Source organism: Triticum urartu, chromosome 7A (genome assembly GCF_056163025.1).
Source record: "Triticum urartu cultivar PI428250 chromosome 7A, HENAU_Tu73, whole genome shotgun sequence".
Taxonomy (NCBI): Eukaryota; Viridiplantae; Streptophyta; class Magnoliopsida; order Poales; family Poaceae; genus Triticum; species Triticum urartu.
In genome coordinates, this window is record NC_141879.1 from 665,982,796 (window position 1) to 666,003,436 (window position 20,641).

The window sequence follows — 20,641 nt, forward strand, 5'->3', positions numbered from 1 at the left end:
GTTCGCCCTTGATGCACAGCTGAATGTGTTTAGTTGCATGCTCGCTCCTTCGCGTAAATTGCATGCGCCGGAACCCATACGTGACTACGGGTGCACCAACCCACACGCAACTTGGTTTTCTTAGTTTTGTTATTTTTACTTTCTATTTTTTCACCGTGGATACGACATCAACACTCATTCAACCATTTTTCTTAGATCCCCGAGCGCACCAGCATCAGCTTCTGTTTTCTTGCCACCGCTCTGAAATGTTCAACGGAGAAAATGCACATGGGCAGAGATCAGCCCGACCAGAACATGCAGTAGTAGTGCGTGCCTTGCCCTCCGCCCCAAGTTTCCTCTATCATAGTCGGTTGTCTTCCTTCCTCGGCACACCAAGCACTCTTCCACATAAATACACCGAGCCGCTGCCTCCGCTGAGTCAATAGGCACCTCTGCTCTTTGCTCTATCACTCGGAGACTCGTTTCTTGTGTGTGCTCGCCAAGCCCAGCAAGTCACCGGCAGCACCAAGCCAATGGAGGTATGGCTTCCGTATCAAGAGCTGATCATGGCGATCGATGTTGCTTGCCGTTGCGTTCGTTTGGCTTGCCATGGCTTATGTATGTGGTTTTCGCAGGAAGCGAGGGGGCACCAGGGGATACCGGCGTTCGGCGAATGGAACTACGGCGACGGCGACGACTGGCCTGTGCTCGCCCAACGCTTCGAGTCTGCGATGCACACCCAGCTCCCCGTACACAAAGCCTGCAAGGTGCGTATTCACTGGATCCACATACTACCGAACTATACTTAACTGGAGTAGTAGCTAGAGTTCAGATGTAAGGCTTCATTCCATTTCCATTCGAGCAGTCATGTGTTAGACGACTCCAAATTCATTTGCATCCACTCCACGGCCATGGTCGGCAAATCTTGAATCCAGTGGATCCTTGCTTTGGAAGCTAACCAAGTCTGAGCAGGGGTCAACACCAAGTCTGAGCAGGGTCAACCCAGTGTAGAATCCAGTCGATATGATCCTTGCTCTGGAAGCTAAAATGGCTGGTAGGCTTGCAGCACACGACACGTTCTCTAGTCAACCATGTGCACGCTCGGTCAACAGTCAGCTGTCCTCTGGCTGACTAGTGCACACCAGTGCATGCATAGTCACACTAGTGCACACTATTTACTGACAGAGCTACCTTTTGTGCGGGGCCCACATTGCATTCCTTACCAAGCACACCACACTGGACACTGCCATGCGCATCACCAAGGCGACGTGGCGTACATATGTTCTGTGTTGCCTAGCTTTGCATGGTCTCTAGCTTGACGACAGCTTATGTACGTGTGTGCAGAGAGCGAGGGCGTGTCGCAGGAGGCGCTTCCCAGCGTTCGGAGATTGGAACAACCTCGGTGATGGCGACGCCGGTGGCTGGACGACGGCCGTCGTCAACCAGTACTTCGAGCCTGTCACGGCACACAAATCACTCAAGAGGAATTCAATGGTTACCACAGTGGCGTCGTCGCCATGGGGAAGCAGCAGCACAAGGTGGCGAGGCAAACCTGGGTGGATGACTCAGGGACCCACGTGGCAATGCAACCTTTCTCCTTCGTGGCGGTCAAGGCTGTTGACGACGACCTGTATGATGTCCCACCGGACATGCTCTGTGCCAAGCCACTACGGGTATGTATGAGATTAATTTTCTGCATAGTTTCAGGAAGTTTACAACACAAGAAAGAACTTGATTTGCTTAAGAAAATGATTGATTGTTGCACATGCACTTCAGGGTTATAACATTACAACACAATAATTCCAAGCCTACATGAACATGCTCTTTTGTTGTTATAAAATTTTAAAAAATTATGGGCTTATGGCTTCGGTTTTGCAACAATTTAGCTTTTTTTAGGGAATCCGACAACTTAGCTGAAAATACACTTCTCTAATCGGTTTCTTAGTCAACAAACTACAGTATGGAATATGTTTTTAGATAACGACCGGTGCGCTTTATAAGTTTTCAAATACTGCCATTGTTCAATTTGGTTTTAATTATTGCATAATTATCTTTTATTTCAAACTGCAGAAAGGTAGGACATGGCTGAGGAGTCTGCTGATGAGGTGTTGTGGCCTCAACTGCTTCACCTAATAACTAGAGGACCGTGATGATCAAGCGCCCATCTATAGTCTTCTTGTTTGCTTGTGCATGCCACCTAGGGCTCACATTGCTACATGTTTTGATGGATCGATGGATGAACTGCACGATGTGGTTCGCTGTCATTGAGAATGTAACTGTATATGTAAGATGGTGGTGGCGGGTTCATAACTTACATGTAGGTTATGCTTTATTTATTTATTTTTACATATATGAGCAAAACACCCAAGTCGATTGATTTTGATTTTTGAAAGATTAATGTGCTAAAGTCTGGATGCTGCAATTAAGAAGGGAACGTGCCCATATTACTAGCTATTGGTCTTCTCTTTGTTAGCAGAAATATGGAAGCCCTATGCCCAAATGCCAACAGCTCGTTGTTGTACTAGCACACTTAGAGAAGTCATCATGGGCAATATGCAAGTTCTTTCCTCTTAATAATCCATGGTTCTGAGGTGTCGCTCTTTTGCATGTGATCTGGTCATAGTAGGTGAAGCACTGAAGTCCAAGTTACTCACTCATTTGAAACCAGCATATATTGGCAGAACCATCCATTGAAATGACTACGAGGAGACACAAAAAGTAACATTATTTGGTTGAGGAACAGCACAATACATAATGCGTCCAAATAGTAGCAATATGTCCATAGGAATCAAGCTTGATACGAATGGAGTGCAACAGGAATTCGCATGGATGTTGTAAGCACATGTACATTTCTCTGCCCCTTGGTATAAGCAAGATCTATTGCGCAATCTCACATCTTGAATGCAGATTCACTACTTCTAGCCATATGCTTATCATCATTTTCTCCTGATGAAGACCGTGTGATCAATGATGTGCGATGTTTATGTGAGGTAGAGAGAAATGTTGCGACATGGTGGTGGTGGAATTCCCATGTAATTGGGGTATTAATTTTATTTTCATGTATGATGAAAACTCACAAGCTGACTGTCGGTGTCAAAACCGGCGGATCTCGGGTAGGGGGTCCCGAACTGTGCGTCTAAGGCGGATGGTAACAGGAGACAGGGAACATGATGTTTTACCCAGGTTCGGGCCCTCTTGATGGAGGTAAAACCCTACGTCCTGCTTGATTGTTCTTGATAATATGAGTAGTACAAGAGTTGATCTATCACGAGATCAGAGAGGCTAAACCCTAAAAGCTAGCCTATGGTATGATTGTCTGTTGTTCTATGGACTAAAACCCTCCGGTTTATATAGACACCGGAGGGGGCTAGGGTTACACAGAGTTGGTTACAAGGAAGGAGATCTACCCGTATTGCCAAGCTTGCCTTCCACGCCAAGGAGAGTCTCATCCGGACACGGGACGGAGTCTTCAATCTTGTATCTTCATAGTCCAATAGTCCGACCAAAGGATATAGTCCGGCTGTCCGAATACCCCCTAATCCAGGACTCCCTCAGTAGCCCCTGAACCAGACTTCAATGACGATGAGTCCGGCGCACAGATTGTCTTCGGCATTGCAAGGCGGGTTCCTCCTCCAAATACTTCATAGAAGATCTTTGAACACGAGGATCGTGTCCGGCTCTGCAAACTAAGTTCCACATACCACCATAGGGGGAATAATATTTACACAAATCTATTCTGCTGACGTACCCCGTAGTGTGACATCACACCACAACCAGGTCTTTATTCGAATCGTTTTTCATAACCTATCTCAGCGTGTTTCGCGAGGCGGTTTCCTTGGCACGTCTTGTCGAAGCAGAGATCGTGTCCCCTTATTACGGGATTCCCATCAATACGGACGTGGGTAACCCAACCGCGCCATCAATTACGGCGCTTGGGAGATAAGCGAGTTTTACCAGACTAGTGGGGGCGCATAGTTTCGTCCGCCCTTATAAAGGGATAAGGCTTCACCTTTTTCTATCCACGCCTTCTTCCTCCTTGCTCATCCATTCTCGCGCACTCGAACTCCAGCGCCCAAGTCCACAGCCTTCTCCTCAACTCTCTCCAAACATGTCCGGAGAGGGAGGCAAGTGGATGATCTCCTCCGTCACGGAGGGACACATCAAAAAACTACGTGGGGCCGGATACTTAGCCGCGGATATCGCGCACCGGCTGCCAACCGCGGGGCAGATCGTCCCTACCCCAGAACCTCACGAAAGGGTGGTTTTCCTCCCCCACTTCATTCGCGGACTTGGGTTTCCCCTCCATCCATTCGTCCGCGGCCTTATGTTCTATTATGGGCTGGACTTTCATGATCTGGCCCCGAATTTCATCCTCAACATCTCGGCGTTTATCGTCGTGTGCGAGGCTTTCCTCCGCATCCGGCCCCACTTCGGCCTATGGCTGAAGACCTTCAATATCAAGCCGAAGGTAGTAGGTGGCCAACAAGCGTAATGCGGCGGAGCCATGGTGGGCAAAATGCCCAACATTACGTGGCTCAAGGGCTCCTTCATGGAGACCATAAAGGGGTGGCAATCGGGGTGGTTCTACATCACCGAGCCGCGCGACACCAGTTGGGCGGCGGCCCCCGAGTTTCGATCCGGAATCCCCATGCGGCTCACTTCCTGGAAGGAGAAGGGCCTGTCCTGGGGTTCATCGGTGGAGCTAGACGGACTCCAGAAGTGTATCCGGAACATGATAAGCAAGAAACTTAAACTTGTCAACATAGTCCAGGTCATGCTCTTCCGCCGGATCCTCCCGTGTCAACAACGGGCTTTCAACTTATGGGAGTTCGACCCGGCCCAGCACCAGACTTTACGCGAGCTCTTCGACACGACGCATAAGGACGTTTGGAAGGTGCTGTTCAAGGGCGCCGAGGTCCCTCCTTCTCTTACCGAGGACCGCGGGCTAAGCGCGAAACGCCCTGCGAATCCGGTAAGTTCTGTACATCTGGTAGGGTATTTATTTCTCATAGCATAACCATGTGCGGGGTCTGAGCTCCCATGCCTTTGACAGGACTGGGTGGAGACATCGGAGAAGATTAACTGTCCGGTCCCTCTGCCCGAAGACCCTATGGACGCTCTCCTGACGGAGATGCGGACTCCGGCTCCTTATGAGGTGCCGGAGAAGACCGAGAAGGAGGCCAAGGGAACCCGAAAGAGTTCCCGGCGCCAGGTGGTATCGGACTCATCGTCCGATAACTCCGAGACGCACTCCTCCCGTGAAAACGAGGAGGAGGAAGATGAAGACTCTCCCCCTCCAGCCGGGGGAGACAAGAAAAGGAAGGCCGCCCCAACCGGGGAGGCCGAAGGGTCCAAAAAGGGAAGGACTCTCCTTCCGGACTGTTCCACCACCGCCGCCGACGGCGAAGACGAGTGGTTACTCAGGGCAAAGCCCCTGGCGAAGTCATAAGTATTCGGATACCAGAGTAACTCATAGCATACTTTTATTGCACTGCTTCTCCTAATCGTCGAATATGATCATGCAGTCCGCCCCGAGCCCGTATCGACGTATCCTCGTCGGACGGTTCCTTGGACTCGTCGGATATGGATAGCGATACACTTCCAGCCGCCCACTACTAGGAAAAGGCCTACTAGTGGCGCACCAGTTTTGCCTACTAATGGCGCACTACTGGTGCGCCACTAGTACCACGCCACTAGTATTTTTTACTAATGGCGCACCACTAGTGCGCCATTAGTATCTGGTATACTAATGGCGGACCACTAGTGCGCCATTAGTATAGGCCACGGTGCACCATTAGTATAGGCCACATGTGCGTCATTAGTATAGGCCACGGTGCGCCATTAGTATTTTTGAATTTTGAAGGCGGGAAAATAGTAGTGGCGCACCGTCTTGTTGGGGAACGTAGTAATTTCAAAAAAATTCCTACGCACACGCAAGATCATGGTGATGCATAGCAACGAGAGGGGAGAGTGTTGTCCACATACCCTTGTAGACCGAAAGCGGAAGCGTCAGCACAACGCGGTTGATGTAGTCGTACGTCTTCATGGCCCGACCGATCAAGCACCGAAACTACAACACCTCCGAGTTCTTGCACACTTTCAGCTCGATGACGATCCCCCGACTCCGATCCAACAAAGTGTCGGGGAAGAGTTCCGTCAGCACGACGGCATGGTGACGATCTTGGTATTCTACCCTCGCAGGGCTTTGCCTAAGCACCGCTACAATATTATCGAGGATTATGGTGGAGGGGGGCACCGCACACGGCTAAGAGAACGATCACGAAGATCAACTTGTGTGTCTATGGGGTGCCCCCTGGCCAAGTATATAAAGGAGTGGAGGAGGGGAGGGGCCGGCCCTCTCTATGGCGCGTCCTAGGGGAGTCCTACTCCCACCGGGAGTAGGAATACCCCTTTCCTAGTAGAACTAGGAGCCCTTCCAAGTAGTAGGAGTAGGAGGGAAGGAAAGGGAAGGGAAAAGGAGAAGGAAGGAAGGGCGAGGGAGTCCTGGATTAGGGGGTGTTCGGGTAGCCGGACTATACCTTCAGCCGGACTCTTGGACTATGAAGATACAAGATTGAAGACTTCGTCCCGTGTCCGGATGGGACTTTCCTTGGCATGGAAGGCAAGCTTGGCGATGCGGATATTCAAGATCTCCTACCATTGTAACGGACTCTATGTAACCCTAACCCTATCCGGTGTCTATATAAACCGGAGGGTTGTAGTCCGTAGGCAATCAACTCCATACACAACAATCATACCATAGGCTAGCTTCTAGGGTTTAGCCTCCTTGATCTCGTGGTAGATCTACTCTTGTACTACCCATATCATCAATATTAATCAAGCAGGAGTAGGGTATTACCTCCATCGAGAGGGCCCGAACCTGGGTAAAACAAAGTGTCCCATGTCTCCTGTTACCATCCGGCCTAGACGCACAGTTCGGAACCCCCTACCCGATATTCGCCGGTTTTGACACCGACATTGGTGCTTTCATTGAGAGTTCCGCTGTGTGATCGCCAAAAGGATCGATGGCTCGCCTGCAGATCAACTGCGACTTCGGCATCTTCGTCACCAGCTCGACTGGTCACCTTGGTTCGACCAAGAATTGCACCCCGTGTTCGGATCACCATGTCCGGATGAGGGCCTTCACCAAACATCAACTCCGATCTCTATCAAGATCACGGAGGAATCATCTATGGAGCTCGAGGGCTCAACGTCAATATTGCCCTCAAGCGACCGTGCTGTTTTTCTGGACAGCGAACTCGTATCTGCCACCACCACCTCCTCGAGTATCTCTTTGACGATAGCTTTGGTGGAATTGTGCGGAATTGAGTCTACAACAACCCTGGAAAATTTCGTTGAGTTCCGATGGAGGAATCTCTGGCAATCCACGATATACCGGAGCCCTGTCAAATCTGGACGGGAATTTGGATGAGTTTAGGGCGTGGTGTCCAGCTTCTAGCTCGGACGTCCTTTGGAAGATCCAACCGTTGATCGGCTGCGGAATTCCTATATCTACCACCTCTCAAAATTTCAGCTCGATCCTACCGTCCAAACTCCGGGAACCTTCCGATTAGTGCATCACTTTTCAGATCTATTTTCTGCGCGAAAACGAATCTGACCCGAGTTCATCTTTTTTATGAACAGGATTTCAGACATCCCTTTTGAAGGAAGTTTTGTGTGGGGGATTGTGTTTCTTTTCCGAACACATCCCACTAACTTTAAAATCTTTTGAACATGATCTTCAACATCATGCTGGTGTCAAACCAGTCCGGCAATATTACTCCACGGTTGCCGACCTGTGCTAGACACGTTGTCACTTTAGTCGAGCTCAACTTCTTCGGATCATCATCTCGGCAAGCCGAACAAGAGTCCGGCATTGCGAAGGATAAATCATCACCAACATCGCCGCCCCATGGATTACACGGAGCGGGCATACCGGCATCGCCGCACGGTCGCTTCATCAAGCCCAGCATCGACCACGTCACGACCTGCATCGACAGGGCCGCACTATTGCTTCTTCAAGCTGGTGTCCATCACGCCGACCTACTTCGACTCATCGGCTGACATCGAGGCTTCGACATCTTGGCTGGACCGGGGGCTTCGCCATCTCTTCATCAACCTACTCCGGACACTTCGGCGTCACTAGCCGACCAGCTCCGTCACGTTAGCTGCGCCGAGGGCTTTGCCTCGGCGAGTCAACCTTTACCAGCATTGCCATGCCATCGTTTTATCGCCCATCAGGAAATGGGTGTGTGGAGCGAGTCCCAATTTTGGGAATCACCTTCCTTCGGATTGCTACAACAAATAAACCAGATGCTATCAATCCCTAATATTTTTTGCTTGTTTGGGTTCATTTTTCCTAAGGAATTATTACTCTGGTTTGTCCATCATATGTACATAGGTCTATCAAATGGTGGCCGAATTAACAACAGTCGCATGGTGGTTCGGTCAGTCTCCATACATAGTCCGGCGTACGCCGCATCCGGAGCTCGGACCGACCTGCGAATTCTGGCTTTGCCACGCCTTTACTACATCACGCCGACGCCCTGCATCGACATTGACTTCGGCGCCAGGCCATATTTCTTCTATTCCTCACTTTGCATAAATTATTTATTATGCAACATTTTTTTAATTATCATTATTACTATTATCTCAGGTTTGCACTATTTTTTGTGCACAGGAAAATGATCCGGGGACTTCGGCGTCACTCCGCCGGTCTGCATTGACCGTGCTATGTCACCACTTCGGCGTGTCGAGCTCTCCGCTCCGCCACCTCAGGACCAGCTTGGGGGATGGAACCTTGCCCCGCATCAAGCTCGGACCGCGTCATCAATACCGAACACATTAACCAGCTAAGTCGCTTTCATGCTCAAAGCTTTAATTTCTAACTTGTGTTCGGTTCGACCAAGCATTATACCTTTTTGGAAAAAAGTTGCTTGTAAAAAATTTCCTTTTCCAAACTTTGTTTGTGACACACAAATTCAAGGACCCAATTCACTTGGGGGCTTCATTTATGAAGCTTTTCCTCTTGCATATGATTATATTTGTACGACTTCGTTCCTTGTTCGTGTATTATGCCACAATATGCACCATATTAACTTAAGCGATTTGCAAGCTGGGTTGCCTCGCTCCTGTGTTTACCCCTACGTTCCCGATTGTTCGGCAAGGGAGTAAAGGGAGCATCTCTGCGGTTGTCACGATCGGGTCACCCGAACCGGACCTCAGACTGGGTGAAGCCGAAAGCTGGCGCTCTTATAGTTATTCAATGATGGTCGGCACACAACGGAACTCATGAGTACAAAAAATCTATTGCACAAGTCTCATAATAACAATGAGCACTGAAGAAAGGTATCGGTGGGGGTACTATTTTCTTCGAAGATGCTTCTTACACTTCACGGTAATATAGCATAAGTTTCCTGAGCGCGCTTTGTCTGTTACAGCCTTATGACCTGATTGCCTGGTTATTGGAAACACCGTCGATATTCTCGACCGATGGAGTACATAACACTTTTCGGTTCTTGACCGAAGAGGGAGAAGCTGACGGTCGGTTAAGACGCGTTTAAAGTTCAGTTGAACATAGATATGATATAAGTACTTCGGTACATGCAATCATTCTTCTACCCAAGTCACTTGGGGGCTCTTAAGTTTATTTGAGCCGTTTTATAATAAGTGTTCTTCTTCTTAGTCGTTACAAAGTTTTATTATTATTTATCACTCCTTTTTCGACACGAGTGTGCGGTCACTAGCCGGGGAGCCTAATTTCTCTCTCAAAGCCGCTAGAGTTTAGTTTGCTAAACTGGCCTGATGAGAAGTACTCCGCCCTCGGGATAGGAGGTTGAAGCCGTAGGCTGACCCACTCGAAGTCTTGAGATAGGATGTATCATGTTAAAGCACGACAGAAGCACTTATTTTTTCTCAGACCAACTTTCGGATTGGCACCGAACACTTGATATTGTTCGGACGTCATGTTTTTACTGACGTTTCTTGGTTTTCCAAGCTTTTTGGCACTTTTAAACTATTTGTGCTTTTCCAGCATTAGTCTCGCAGTGCAACGCCGGACACCTTTAGCGATTCGGCAAAAACATTCTCAGATATTGCTATATATGCATCGGTTTCGAATTGTGTCTTCGGTCAATAGTTGGGTTGCGCGGCTCCTGCACTTGCTTCCTATGTTCCGTTTTGTTCGGCTAGGCGTGCAAAGAGAGAACCACTGCGATTGTGCTTCCAGCTCACATGGTTAAGCACCTTAGTGGAGAAAGCCGAAAACTGACTGTCACAATAAGCATAAACTGGTCAGCGATTCGATGACTAGGACGGGCCATTCATAACATTGGCCGAAGTGTTTACGGCTTGACCCCGACCGTCGCCGAACACTACCGGGGGCTATTAACTGGCCTCCCAAACTAAATCCTCAATATTTTGCTCTTACATTAGAGCTAAGGTTTAATGATCATGCTTAGCATGACAACCCAAAGAAAGGAACCGATAGCGGGACTATTTTCTTTGGAAGACATTTCTTCTGTTAAACAGTAATATAACTCTCTGCGTACCTTTGTTTATAAAACCGTATGGCCAGATTGCCTTGTTTGTTGTAAATCTTTGCCCTCATAAAGGCTTTATAAAGTAGGACAAACACTCCTCGGCTACTGGCCGAGGAGGTGGAAGCCGATGGTCGGTCAACAAGTTTTGTACAATGCGGATCCGAGCATTAATGACGTAAAGTACTTGGATACATAGAGTCATTACAAATAATTTGTGATTTTACTATGGATATTGATCCTTAATTCAGCCACCCGTGCCCGCATTAAGGCTCGGGGGCTACTGGGCTTCGGGCTTATTATTTACAAATATTAAAGGGGCACATCGATCCCCTGATCTGGTGTTGCCACCCGACCAATGTCTCGGGGGCTACTGCATTGCTTGTCCAATGCAGAAAATTTTATGTGCAATATAGTTTCCGAGGAGATTTTGATCCTCAGGTTGGTCGGCCGCACCCAACCTGAGTCTCAAGGACTGAGCACACCGCTTTTAGTGTCCCGAAGTATTCTGCCAAGTTTGGACTTGATCCTCAGGCCGATTTTGCAAATCAACCTGAGTCTCAGCGGCTACTAGGATCAGCGGTCTTACATCATCCTTCAGGTGCATCTCAGGTTTTAGACCGATACACACCTTGAGGGCTACTGGCTATATATCTCGGCAGAGAATAAATTGCACCAATAAAAAATATTGACAAAAAATCGACCCATAGTCGGGGTGGTGCACCACCTCGGAAGCAGTCCGGCATAAAGCTTGGGCGCTAGTGGCTGGCTCCATAGAGGGCATTTCTGACATTAAGCTCGGCTAAACTCCTTCAAAACTTCTTTGAACCAAGGTGATTTATGACACCTCGAATACAGTCCGGCGTTGGAGCTCGGATACATAGCCCGGCGTTGGAGCTCGGATACATTCCGGGGTTAGAGCTGGGAAGTGCGGACTTGGGCGCTGGAGCTCGAGTGCGCGGAAAATGGATAGGCAAAGGAGGAAGAAGGCGTAGGTGAAAGGGTGGATTCTTATCCCCTTATATGGGCGGACGCAACTACGTGTCCCCACCAGCCCGGTAAAACTCGCTTATCTCCAAGCGCCGTAATCAATGGCGCGGTTGGGTTACCCACGCCTGTATTGATGAGAATCCCGGAATGAGGGGACACGATCTCTGCTTTGACAAGACGTGCCAAGGAAACCGCCTCGCATGACACGCTGAGGCGCGACTGTAAAACGATTCGAATGAAGGCTTGGCTGTAGTGTGATGACGCACTACGGAATACGTCAGCAGATTTGATTTGTGTTAATATTATTCTCTATATGGCAATATGTGGAAGCTTATTTTGCAGAGCCGGACACTACTCTTGGTATTTACAATCTTCTATGAAGGACTTGGAGGAGGAACCCGCCTTGCAATGCCGAAGACAATTTGCGCGCCGGACTCGTCGTCATTGAAGCCTGGTTCAGGGGCTACTGAGGGAGTCCTGGATTAGGGGGTGTTCGGGTAGCCGGACTATACCTTCAGCCGGACTCCTGGACTATGAAGATACAAGATTGAAGACTTCATCCCGTGTGCGGATGGGACTTTCCTTGGCGTGGAAGGCAAGCTTGGCGATGCGGATATTCAAGATCTCCTACCATTATAACCGACTCTATGTAACCCTAACCCTATCCGGTGTCTATAAAAACCGGAGGGTTGTAGTCCGTAGGCAATCAACTCCATACACAACAATCATACCATAGGCTAGCTTCTAGGGTTTAGCCTCCTTGATCTCGTGGTAGATCTACTCTTGTATTACCTCCATCGAGAGGGCCCGAACCTGGGTAAAACAAAGTGTCCCCTGTCTCCTGTTACCATCCGGCCTAGACGCACAGTTCGGGACCCCCTACCCGAGATCCGCCGATTTTGACACCGACAAAGGGGGCGCCCCCCTTCCCTAGTCCAATTTGGACCAAACCAAGGGGAGGGGTGCGGCCACCCTTGAGGCCCTTTTCCTTCTTTTCCCTTATGGCCCAATAAGGCCCAATACATATTCCCGTAACTCTCCGGTACTCCGAAAAATACCCGAATCACTCGGAACCTTTTCGATGTCCGAATATAGTCGTCCAATATATCCATCTTTACGTCTCGACCATTTTGAGACTCCTCGTCATGTCCCCGATCTCATGTGGGACTCCAAACTCCTTCGGTACGTCAAAACTCATAATATAACTATCATCGAAGCCTTAAGCGTGCGGACCCTACGGGTTCGAGAACAATGTAGACATGACCGAGACACGTCTCCGGTCAATAACCAATAGCGGAACCTGGATGCTCATATTGGCTCCCACATATTCTACGAAGATCTTTATCGGTCAGACCGCATAACAACATACGTTGTTCCCTTTGTCATCGGTATGTTACTTGCCCGAGATTCGATCGTCGGTATCTCAATACCTACTTCAATCTTGTTACCGGCAAGTCTCTTTACTCGTTCCGTAATACATCATTCCGCAACTAACTCATTAGTTGCAATGCTTGCAAGGCTTAAGTGATGTGCATTACCGAGAGGGCCCAGAGATACCTCTCCGACAATCGGAGTGACAAATCCTAATCTCGAAATACGCCAACCCAACATGTACCTTTGGAGACACCTGTAGAGCTCCTTTATAATCACCCAGTTACGTTGTGACGTTTGGTAGCACACAAAGTGTTCCTCCAGTAAACGGGAGTTGCATAATCTCATAGTCATAGGAACATGTATAAGTCATGAAGAAAGCAATAGCAACATACTAAACGATCGTGTGCTAAGCTAACGGAATGGGTCATGTCAATCACATCATTCTCCTAATGATGTGATCCCGTTAATCAAATGACAACTCTTTGTCTATGGTTAGGTAACATAACCATCTTTGATCAACGAGCTAGTCAAGTAGAGGCATACTAGTGACACTTTGTTTGTTTATGTATTCACACATGTATTATGTTTCCGGTTACTACAATTCTAGCATGAATAATAAACATTTATCATGATATAAGGAAATATATAATAACTTTATTATTGCCTCTAGGGCATATTTCCTTCAGTCTCCCACTTGCACTAGAGTCAATAATCTAGTTCAGATCGCCATGTGATTTAACATCAATAGTTTACATCACCATGTGATTAACACCCATAGTTCATATCGACATGTGACCAACACCCAAAGGGTTTACTAGAGTCAATAATCTAGTTCACATCGCTATGTGATTAACACCCAAAGAGTACTGAGGTGTGATCATGTTTTGCTTGTGAGAGAATTTTAGTCAACGGGTCTGCCACATTCAGATCCGTAAGTATTTTTGCAAATTTCTATGTCAATAATGCTCTGCACTAAGCTACTCTAGCTAATTGCTCCCACTTTCAATATGTATCCAGATTGAGACTTTGAGTCATCTGGATCAGTGTCAAACTTGCATCGACGTAACCTTTTACGACGAACCTTTTGTCATCTCCATAATCGAGAAACATATCCTTATTCCACTAAGGATAATTTTGACCAATTTCCAGTGATCTACTCCTAGATCACTATTGTACTCCCTTGCCAAAAAAAACAATGTAGGGTATACAATAGATCTGGTACACAGCATGACATACTTTATAGAACCTATGGCTGAGGCATAGGGAATGACTTTCATTCTCTTTCTATCTTCTGCCATGGTCGGGCTTTGAGTCTTACTCAATTCCACACCTTGTAACACAGGCAAGAAGTCTTTCTTTGACGGTTCCATTTTGAACTACTTCAAAAAAATTGTCAAGGTATGTACTCATTGGAAAACTTATCAAGCGTCTTGATCTATCTCTATAGATCTTGATGCTTAATATGTAAGCAGCTTCACCGAGGTCTTTCTTTGAAAAAAAATCCTTTCAAACACTCCTTTATGCTTTGCAAAATAATTCTACATTATCTCCGATCAACAATATGTCATTCACATATACTTATCAGAAATGCTGTAGTGCTCCCACTCACTTTCTTGTAAATACAGGCTTCACCGTAAGTCTGTATAAAACTATATGCTTTGATGAACTTATCAAAGCGTATATTCCAACTCCGAGATGCTTGCACCAGTCCATAGATGGATCGCTGGAGCTTGCATATTTTGTTAGTACCTTTAGGATTGACAAAACCTTCTGGTTGCATCATATACAACTTTTCTTTAATAAATCTGTTAAGGAATGTAGTTTTGTTTATCCATTTGCCAGATTTCATAAAATGCGGCAATTTCTAACATGATTCGGACAGACTTAAGCATAGATACGAGTGAGAAATTCTCATCGTAGTTAACACCTTGAACCTGTCGAAAACCTTTTTGCGACAATTCTAGGCTTTGTATATAGTAACACTACTATCAGCGTCCGTCTTCCTCTTGAAGATCCATTTAATCTCAATGGCTCGCCGATCAAATGGGCAAGTCAATCAAAGTCCATACTTTGTTCTCATACATGGATCTCATCTCAGATTTCATGGCCTCAAGCCATTTAGCGGAATCTGGGCTCATCATCGCTTCCTCATAGTTCGTAGGTTCGTCATGGTCAAGTAACATGACCTCCAGAACAGGATTACCGTACCACTCTGGTGCGGATCTTATTCTAGTTGACCTACGAGGTTCGGTAGTAACTTGATCCGAAGTTTCATGATCATCATCATTAACATCCTCACTAATCGGTGTAGGAATCACTGGAGCATATTTCAGTGATGAACTACTTTCCAATTCGGGAGAAGGTACAATTACCTCATCAAGTTCTACTTTCCTCCCACTCACTTCTTTCGAGAGAAACTCCTTCTCTAGAAAGGATCCATTCTTGGCAATGAATGTCTTGCCTTCGGATCTGTGATAGAATACCCAACATTTTGGGTATCCTATGAAGACGCACTTCTCTGATTTGGGTTCAATCTTATCATGTTGAAACTCTTTCACATAAGCATACCAACCCAAACTTTAAGAAACGACAGCTTAGGTTTCTCGCCAAACCACAGTTCATACGGCGTCGTCTCAACGGATTTAGATGGTGCCCTATTTAACGTGAATGCAGCTGTCTCTAATGCATAACCCCAAAACGATAGTGGTAGATCGATAAGAGACATCATAGATCGCACCATATCTAATAAAGTACGGTTATGACATTCGGACACACCATTACACTGTGGTGTTCCAGGTGGCGTGAGTAGTGAAACTATTTCACATTGTTTTAACTGAAGGCCAAACTCGTAACTCAAATATTTTACTTCTGCGATCATATCGTAGAAACTTTTATTTTTGTTACGATGATTCTCCACTTCACTCTGAAATTCTTTAAACTTTTCAAATATTTCAGACTTGTGTTTCATCAAGTAGATATACCCATATCTGCTCAAATCATGTGTGAAGATCAGAAAATAATGATACCTGCCACGGGCCTCAATATTCATCAGACCACATACATCAGTATGTATGATTTCCAACAAATCTGTTGCTCGCTCCATTGTTCCGGAGAACGGAGTCTTAGTCATCTTGCCCATGAGGCATGGTTCACAAGCATCAACTGATTCATAATCAAGTGATTCCAAAAATCCATCAGCATGGAGTTTCTTCATGCCCTTTACACCAATATGACCTAAACGGCAGTGCCACAAACAAGTTGCACTATCATTATTAACTTTGCATCTTTTGGCTTCAATATTATGAATATGTGTATCATTACGATCGAGATCCAACAAACCATTTTCGTTGGTGTGTATGACCATAGAAGGTTTTATTCATGTAAACACAACAACAATTGTTCTCTAACTTAAATGAATAACCGTATTGCAATAAACATGATCAAATCATATTCATGCTCAACGCAAACACCAAATAACACTTATTTAGGTTCAACACTAATCCCAAAAGTATAGGGAGTCTGCGATGATGATCATATCAATCTTGGAACCACTTCCAACACACATCGTCACTTCACCCTTAACTAGTCTCTGTTTATTTTGCAACTCCCGTTTCGAGTTACTACTCTTAGCAACTGAACCAGTATCAAATACTGAGGGGTTGCTATAAACACTAGTAAAGTAAACATCAATAACATGTATATCAAATATACCTTTGTTCACTTTGCCATCCTTCTTATCCGCCAAATACTTGGGGCAGTTCCGCTTCCAGTGACCAGTTCCTTTGCAGTAGAAGCACTTAGTCTCAGGCTTAGGACCAAACTTGGGCTTCTTCACTTGAGCAGCAACTTGCTTGCCGTTCTTCTTGAAGTTCCCTTTCTTTCCCTTTGCCCTTTTCTTGAAACTAGTGGTCTTGTTAATCATCAACACTTGATGCTCTTTCTTGATTTCTACCTTCATCGATTTCATCATCATGAAAAGCTCGGAAATCGTTTTCATCATCCCTTGCATACTATAGTTTATCACGAAGTTCTACTAACTTGGTGATGGTGACTACAAAATTCTGTCAATCACTATTTTATCTGGAAGATTAACTCCCACTTGATTCAAGCGATTGTAGTACCCAGAAAATCTGAACACATGCTCACTGCTTGAGCTATTATCCTCCATCTTTTAGCTATAGAACTTGTTGGAGACTTCATATCTCTCAACTCGGGTATTTGCTTGAAATATTAACTTCAACTCCTGGAACATCCATATGATCCATGACGTTCGAAATGTCTTTGAAGTCCCGATTCTAAGCTGTTAAGCATGGTGCGCTAAACTATCAAGTAGTCATCATATTGAGCTAGCCAAACGTTCATGACGTCTACATCTACTCCTGCAATAGGTCTGTCACCTAGCGGTGCATTAAGGACATAATTCTTCTGTGCAGCAATGAGGATAATCCTCAGATCATGGATCCAATCCACATCATTGCTACTAACATCTTTCAACTTAGTATTCTCTAGGAACATATCAAAAATAAAACAGGGGAGCTAAACACGAGCTATTGATCTACAACATAGATATGCTAATACTACCATGACTAATTTCATGATAAATTAAAGTTCAATTAATCATATTACTTAAGAACTCCCAATTAGATAGACATCCCTCTAATCATCTAAGTGATCACATGATGCAGATCAACTAAACCATAACCGATCATCACGTGAAATGGAGTAGTTTTCAATGGTGAACATCACTATGTTGATCATATCTACTATATGATTCACGCTCGACCTTTCGGTCTCAGTGTTCCGAGGCCATATCTGCATATGCTAGGCTCGTCAAGTTTAACCTGAGTATTCTGCGTGTGCAAAACTGGCTTGCACCCGTTGTAGATGGACGTAGAGCTTATCACACCCACTCATCACGTGGTGTCTGGGAACGACGAACTTTGGCAACGGTGCATACTCAGGGAGAACACTTATACCTTGAAATTTTAGTAAGGGATCATCTTATAAAGCTACCGTTGAACTAAGCAAAATAAGATGCATAAAAGATAAACATCATATGCAATCATAATAGGTGACATGATATGGCCATGATCATCTCGCGCCTTTGATCTCCATCTCCAAAGTACTATCATGATCTCCATCGTCACCGGCATGACACCATGATCTCCATCATCTTGATCTATATCAATGTGTTGTCACATGGTCGTCTCGCCAACTATTGCTCTTGCAACTATTGCTATCGCATAGCGATAAAGTAAAGCAATTATTTGGCGCTTGCATCTTATGCAATAAAGAGACAACCATAAGGCTTCTGCCAGTTGTCGATAACTTCAACAAAACATGATCATCTTATACAACAACTTATATCTCATCACGTCTTGACCATATCACATCACAACATGCCCTGCAAAAACAAGTTAGACGTCCTCTACTTTGTTGTTGCAAGTTTTACATGGCTGCTACGGGCTTAGCAAGAACCGTTCTTACCTACGCATCAAAACCACAACGATAGTTTGTCAAGTTGATGCTGTTTTAACCTTCGCAAGGACCGGGCGTAGCAACACTCAGTTCAACTAAAGTTGGAGAAACTGACACTCGCCAGCCACCTGTGTGCAAAGCACGTCGGTAGAACCAGTCTCGCATAAGCGTACGCGTAATGTCGGTCTGGGCCGCTTCATCCAACAATACCGCCGAACCAAAGTGTGACATGCTGGTAAGCAGTATGACTTATATCGCCCACAACTCACTTGTGTTCTACTCGTGCATATAACATCAACACATAAAACCTAGGCTCGGATGCCACTATTGGGGAACGTAGTAATTTCAAAAAAATTCCTACGCACACACAAGATCATGGTGATGCATAGCAACGAGAGGGGAGAGTGTTGTCCACATACCCTTGTAGACCGAAAGCGGAAGCGTTAGCACAACGCAGTTGATGCGGTCGTACATCTTCACGGCCCGACCGATCAAGCACTGAAACTACGACACCTCCGAGTTCTTGCACACGTTCAGCTCGATGACGATCCCCGGACTCCGATCCAGCAAAGTGTCGGGGAAGAGTTCCGTCAGCACGACGGCGTGGTGACGATCTTGATGTTCTACCGTATCCGGGCTTCGCCTAAGCACCGCTACAATATTATCGAGGATTATGGTGGAGGGGGGCACCGCACACGGCTAAGAGAACGATCACGAAGATCAACTTGTGTGTCTATGGGGTGCCCCCTGGCCAAGTATATAAAGGAGTGGAGGAGGGGAGGGGCCGGCCCTCTCTATGGCGCGTCCTAGGGGAGTCCTACTCCCACCGGAAGTAGGAATCCCCCTTTCCTAGTAGAACTAGGAGCCCTTCCAAGTAGTAGGAGTAGGAGGGAAGGAAAGGGAAGGGAAAAGGAGAAGGAACGAAGGAGGCGCCCCCCTTCCCTAGTCCAATTCGGACCAGACCAAGGGAGGGGTGCGGCCACCCTTGAGGCCCTTTTCCTTCTTTTCCCTTAGGGCCCAATAAGGCCCAATACGTATTCCCGTAACTCTCCGGTACTCCGAAAAATGCCCGAATCACTCGGAACTTTTCCGATGTCCGAATATAGTTGTCCTATATATCGATCTTTACGTCTCGACCATTTCGAGACTCCTCGTCATGTCCCCGATCTCATACGGGACTCTGAACTCCTTCGGTACATCAAAACTCATAATATAACTGTCATCAAAACCTTAAGCGTGCGGACCCTATGGGTTCGAGAACAATGTAGACATGACCGAGACATGTCTCCGGTCAATAACCAATAGCGGAACCTGGATGCTCATATTGGCTCCCACATATTCTACGAAGATCTTTATCGATCAGACCGCATAACAACATACGTTGTTCCCTTTGTCATCGGTATGTTACTTGCCCGAGATTCGATCTTCGGTATCTCAATACCTACTTCAATCTTGTTACCGGCAAGTCTCTTTACTCGTTCCGTAATACATCATTCCGCAACTAACTCATTAGTTGCAATGCTTGCAAGGCTTAAATGATGTGCATTACCGAGAGGGCCCAGAGATACCTCTCCGACAATCGGAGTGACAAATCCTAATCTCGAAATACGCCAACCCAACATGTACCTTCGGAGACACCTGTAGAGCTCCTTTATAATCACCTAGTTACGTTGTGATGTTTGGTAGAACACAAAGTGTTCCTCCGGTAAACGGGAGTTGCATAATCTCATAGTCATAGGAACATGTATAAGTCATGAAGAAAGCAATAGCAACATACTAAACAATCGTGTGCTAAGCTAACGGAATGGGTCATGTCAATCACATCATTCTCCTAATGATGTGATCCTGTTAATCAAATGACAACTCTTTGTCTATGGTTCGAAAACATAACCATCTTCGATCAATGAGCTAGTCAAGTAGAGGCATACTAGTGACACTCTGGTTGTCTATGTATTCACACATGTATTATGTTTCCGGTTAATACAATTCTAGCATGAATAATAAACATTTATCATGATATAAGGAAATATATAATAACTTTATTATTGCCTCTAGGTCATATTTCCTTCACGTCTAACCCCCACCGTGCGCCATTGCTATTTTTGAATTTTGAATTTGGATCTGGATCGTGATTCTTTTGTCCATTTTTTGCTCTTTTTTTGCACGATATTATTTCAAATTTTGTTCCTATTTTTGGATCTTGTACGTTCTTTTGCCGTGTTCTTTTTCCGGAGAGGAGTTGGCCGGAGAGGAGGAGGAGGAGGTCACCGGAGAGGCGCTCG

The 20,641-nt window shown here is 46.1% G+C and overlaps 1 protein-coding gene across 1 annotated transcript; it reads left to right on the top strand.

The window, feature by feature from the left end:
• Positions 1 to 435: 435 nt before the first annotated feature.
• On the top strand, positions 436 to 2,068 carry LOC125524479 (uncharacterized). Its single transcript, XM_087533716.1, has 4 exons — positions 436 to 518; positions 615 to 746; positions 1,324 to 1,517; positions 2,050 to 2,068. Exons 1-4 carry the CDS (start codon positions 513 to 515, stop codon positions 2,066 to 2,068), a joined length of 351 nt encoding a protein of 116 aa, XP_087389842.1. The 5' UTR covers positions 436 to 512.
• The last annotated feature ends 18,573 nt before the right edge of the window (positions 2,069 to 20,641 follow it).

Bases quoted from the DNA above. Each gene is read 5' to 3' on its own strand.
- LOC125524479 (XM_087533716.1), top strand. The intron at 747-1,323 runs GTGCGTATTCAC...ACGTGTGTGCAG, and splicing joins CCGTACACAAAGCCTGCAAG to AGAGCGAGGGCGTGTCGCAG.